The sequence below is a fragment of the Nyctereutes procyonoides genome, unplaced genomic scaffold, assembly GCF_905146905.1.
Source record: "Nyctereutes procyonoides isolate TBG_1078 unplaced genomic scaffold, NYPRO_anot_genome, whole genome shotgun sequence".
Lineage (NCBI taxonomy): Eukaryota > Metazoa > Chordata > Mammalia > Carnivora > Canidae > Nyctereutes > Nyctereutes procyonoides.
This window is the reverse complement of record NW_026575034.1, coordinates 22,219,932-22,225,119: the sequence shown is the minus strand read 5'-3', so window position 1 is coordinate 22,225,119 and position 5,188 is coordinate 22,219,932. Positions and strand designations below refer to the sequence as shown.

At 42.8% G+C, this 5,188-nt stretch overlaps 1 protein-coding gene across 1 annotated transcript; it reads right to left on the bottom strand.

The window, feature by feature from the left end:
• Positions 1-3,296: 3,296 nt before the first annotated feature.
• On the bottom strand, positions 3,297-4,262 carry LOC129505082 (olfactory receptor 52D1). The gene has a single exon (XM_055318019.1). It carries the CDS (start codon positions 4,251-4,253, stop codon positions 3,297-3,299), a length of 957 nt encoding a protein of 318 aa, XP_055173994.1. The 5' UTR covers positions 4,254-4,262.
• Positions 4,263-5,188: the final 926 nt, after the last annotated feature.

Sequence of the window (5,188 nt, the reverse complement as noted above, 5' to 3'; positions counted from 1 at the left end):
TGAAAGAGAGGCACGGACCATATTGGAAGTGTTATTTGGGGGGAAATCAAGGAATGCAGATTCAGAGCCAGATCCAGGTGTCAACTGACCCTAGCTTGAAAAACAAATAAATCTCATGCTTCTGGTGGCTGGGGAGGATAACATCTCTGAGCTATACACTGTGACTCAGTTGTTTTGTGACACTGCATGAACCTAGAAATGAAGGTTATGGCAGTCAGGGACTATGGATAAAATATCTTTGGGACTACATGTCCCAACAATGATCCTGATACACAGTTTACTCTTCATTTCCCCATGGTACCCGGATTTTGGTCTGAATTTCTGAGATCAGTGATGCACATTGGGTCCCAGGGAAGAATGAGAGTCTGGGGGTGAAGTGGGCATGATGGGCAGGGCAGTATCCCAGGATCCTAGAAGTATGCTTCCTCTATCATGTGGGCTCCAGTAGCCAGACACCTGAGTGAGGTGGGAAATCTTGGCAATAATGTTAATAGTCTTCCTGGGGACTGAACCCTGCTACCTCCAGTCTTCTAGAAGCCTTACTGACTTCTACACATCACCCTCTCCTTCTAGGAACTACTGCATTTTAGTGTCAGGATGATAAAAAGAGCCAAAACCAGAACTTTAGGGAGTGGAGCTTGCTGCCAGAGATGCAGAATCCTTCATCTGTTATCTATGGTATGTGAAACTTGGATTTTGGTCAGTAAAGGGAAGCCATGGGAAGGAACCACCCTGTGCTGTATCCATAGAGTATCAATCCAGAGCATAGGTGGCAGCTAGACTCCTGCACCAAGGTGTTAGCAGCTGTGCGATCCTGCACCCCTCCTTCTCTTCTAGTCTCCAATCTATCCCCTTTGACCTTTCTCCTCAGAGCTCCTCTCAGGCCACACATATAGCTAGAAGAGGAGGATAGCCCAAGAGTTATTTTTTAAAGATTTTATTTATTTATTCATGAGAGACACACAGAGAGAGGCAGAAACATAGGCAGAGGGAGAAGCAGGGTCCACGCACGGAGCCCAATGTGGGACTCTGGGATCATGCCCTGACCCAATGGCAAATACTTAACTGCTGAGCCACCCAGGGTATGATGGATGATTGATGACTTTGTGCCTGAGATGAGGGAGCACAAGGCTGCAAACCACTGGACTTGTGGCCTAATATCGGGTACATCATTTGCCCACTCATGCACCTGTATTTCCTTACCAGTACATCAAATCCCTTAGCACTGTATGGTCCTGCAAATCTAGTCCACAGCTGGGTGCATTATTTTTTATTTCTTTAAAAAAAGATTTTATTTATTTATTTGAGAGAGACAGAGAGAGAGTGGGGGGGCACGCATGAACAGGAGGAGGGGCAGAGGGAGAAGCAGACTCCCCACTGAGCAGGGAGCCTGACGTGGGGCTCAGTTCAGGAGCCTGGAATCATAATGTGGGCAGAAACAAGCCACCAAACCAACTGAGTCACCCAGGTGCCCCTGGGTGCATTTTAAATATTACCATGGGAGTCCAGAGTCCTAAATCCTGGCCCTTCCCTTGATGCCAACTTCCTAGGTTACTGACCCCCACTTTATTTCAGGAAAGATGTGAGGTTCATGGCAGGTAATTAGTAGTGTGAATGGTAAGCAGTTGTCCTGGTAAGCAGTTGGCCTGGATCAAATTTAACCAGCATCTTAGGGGAGTAAGCATAAGGCCCACAAAGACTTTTGCTGCATTTCAGGAGCAGAACAGGTTCCCTTACCCATTCTCACCCTCAGCTCTTTTTATATATTTTTCTATGTTCCTGAAATCATTACACTACTGAGTCTCTTTACCATTTATGACCTCAACAGACAAAGGGACTTCACTTTTGCTGCTGTTTGTTTGTGCAGGTTGGGCATCCCCACACATATCTCATACTGGATAATTCATGAGATACAGTCTATATAGTTGCATAACCTTAAGACTATTAGTCTCTCTGAGTCACAGGCTCTTAATTTAAAATGGAGATTATAGCTACATTTTGAATCATTGGGAGCAGCAACTGGGGACTTATTTGTGTATTTTAGAGCTGAGGTTACAAGGGCAAAGGAGGATTATTTAAAAAGGCTTTTGGATTTTGAGCAGGCCTCCCTGAATCCTTAATGAGGGGTAATTTTATGGCTAAAAGGAAAGGGATTTCAAAATTGAAGACCAGAGGAGAAAGAGGAGAAAACATAGTTTCAACAAGCACCATTCATATCCCAAGCACTATCTAAATATTTTAGAGATGCTGTATTATATAGTTTTCATAACAACCCTGTGAAATGATACCAGGGAAAACAGTCCTAAAAGTTATGAGTTGGATAATAAGTTTCAGAGTTTATATAACATTTTCATTTTCATATATTTTTTTTAAGATTTTATTTATTTATTTGACAGAAAGAGCACAAGTACAAGCAGGGGGAGTGACAGAGGGAGAGGGAGAGGGAGAAGCATGCTCCCCTCAGAGCAGCAAGCCTGATGTGGGACCCGATCCCAGGACTCTGGGATCATGACCTGAGCCGAAGGTTGACGTTTAACAAACTGAGCCATCCAGGCACCCGACATTCTCATATCTGTTGATCATTTTCATGTTAGCTACTACCTTAAGTTCTCTACATTCATTAACTTATTTATTCATTGCCACAGTATTAAGAATTAGATATTTAAAGAGAGAGAGAGAGATTAATATTATCCATTTGATAATTAGACAAACCAAGACATAGGAAGATTGAGTACCATGATCAAGGCTATAAAACTAAAAAGCAGAGGAACAAGCGTTCAAACCCAGGTACTCTAACTTTAGACTTTGTGTTCTTCATCACTATCCAAAGAATTGGAAATCAGATTAAATTTACCTATTTTTTTTAACTTGGACTAACAGAGAATATTCTCACTATGAAGCCCAGACTCATTTCATATGTGGAATTGACTTGATCTTTAGTAAGTCATAGAAATATTTGCAATGAAAGAAAAAAACATTAAGCGCATTCTACACTGGCACTATCATACCTACTCAGAGTTTCTCCAACACCTGCTTACTCCTAATGGCAAAATATTCCCAAGAGTAAAAATATTATCATCTCTCTGGGCTCTTCAGAATTATTCCAGGAGCCTCAGGAATATGGTATGTTCAGTGTGATTTTTGATACCTTTGATTCATCTGATCTTCATTTTCCTTCAAGTGCTTCCCTGCCTGTAAACACATTTCTGTAATACCAGAGGTCTCCATTCGTGTCAATGCATCATGACAGCGACCATACCCATTCATTTTCCTTATAATCAATCTGTGCTCAAGTTTCACATTAAAATTTTCCCCAAGTGAAGGAATCTCAGCAGTCGACTCTGAATCTCCTTGGTCCTAGCTCCATAGATGATTGGATTGAGCACAGGAGGCACCAGCACATAGAGGTTCGCCAGAAAGATGTGCACATTCTTGGGAACTCGGTGCTGGCCAAAACGATGGGTGAGGAAGGAGAAGAAGGCAGGAATATAGAAGACCAGGATGACCCCGAGGTGGGAGCCACAGGTACTCAGAGCCTTGTGCCTGGCATCTTGAGATGGAAGGCGGAAGACAGCGTGGAGGATAAAGCCATAGGAAATGGCAATGAGGATGGAATCCAGACCCATGGCCAGCAGGGCCACAGTCAGCCCATAGACAATATTGACAGTGATGTTGCCACAGGCCAGGCGAGCGATGCCCATGTGCTCACAGTATGTATGTGCCATGACATTGTGACCACAGTAAGGCAGTCGCCTCAGCAAGAAGATAAATGGGGAGACAATGGCCACACTGCGGAAGAGGCCAACAAGGCCAATTTTGCCTATTACAGTATGGTTAAGAATGGTTGTGTATCTCAGTGGGTTGCAGATAGCCACATAGCGATCAAAGGCCATGGCCAGAAGAACTGAGGACTCCAGAGCATAGATAGAATGGACACAAAACATCTGGGCCAGGCATCCACCAAAGGAAATTTCTCCAGCATGGAGCCACAAAATGGCTAGCATTTTGGGCACGGTGGTTGAGCTGAGAGCCAGGTCAGTGAATGAGAGAAGACACAGGAAGAGGTACATGGGTGCATGAAGAGCACTGTCTGTCACAATGACCAGGATGAGGGCAGCATTCCCAGCCAGTGCTACCAGATACATGGCACAGAAGGGGATGGCAATCCAGATGTGAGCCCACTCCAGCCCTGGGATTCCTGTCAGGAACATGATGGCTGGAAGACTGTCATCACTGAGGTTGGAGGTTGACATTCTGCTTGGTAAGTAAAAGGTTCTATCCAAGAGGTGATGGAATCATAGTATGACTACCCTGTAACATCAGGTCCTTGGTTCATTAATATAAAATGACCTTTCTGCGAAACATTTTTTTTAGACCAAGAAAAACATTTGTCACTAACTTGCTCAAGAATCTTAAAGACTCTCTCAAGTATAGTCTGCTCTTTTTTTTCATTCTGCTCATTCATGTACTCATCAATCATGTTTTGAGTTCTATATTCGGAGCACCAAACTAACCATTGAAGCATCTTTCCAATCTGATCCTTCATAACTTACCGCCTATACATCCTGCCCATTATTTAGTCAACTCATTCGGAAGGATGTTCCTTGCCTCTTTCCATGCCTAGGGTGTCTTCTGGCTTTATTTTCCCCTTCTCTGTTTTCAAAGCTTCAGTGAATGTTTTCCTTTCTCCCAGAAGCTTTCCCTTTTTTCTGGTCCCTAATGGTCTTTTATTTTTTTTCATTGTTCTACTACTTTACACAATCCCATTATCTGAGACTATGCCTTTATGCAATTGCAACTTCCACACCAACCATGCCTTTATCTGGACCTAGACATTTTGATCAATGTTCACTCAAGACTCAATGTTTACTAGTCAACGGAATGTAACATTCACTTTTGGACTTTATGATATAATAATGCAATCACTTTATTTTCTGTGTTTCTAATGCATATATATATATATTACATAACTTCATTTTGTACCTCAACTTGAATGCCTAGAAAGTAGTTAAGTCATCTCAATATGCTCACATAGCACATGAGTGAGTATCCACAGTTATTTGAGTACTTATCAGGGTACAATAGAAGAAAGAAAAAGATATATCATTCTATTGAGAGACAGCAATCCCTACTCTGGCAAAGCCAGCTAGTGGTGCTGCATGTCCATCAGTGTGATGGCTGGATGTTG

Excerpts from the sequence above, each read along its gene's own strand:
- LOC129505082 (XM_055318019.1), bottom strand. The coding sequence starts at position 4,253 with ATGTCAACCTCCAACCTCAGTGATGACAGTCTTCCAGCCATCATGTTC.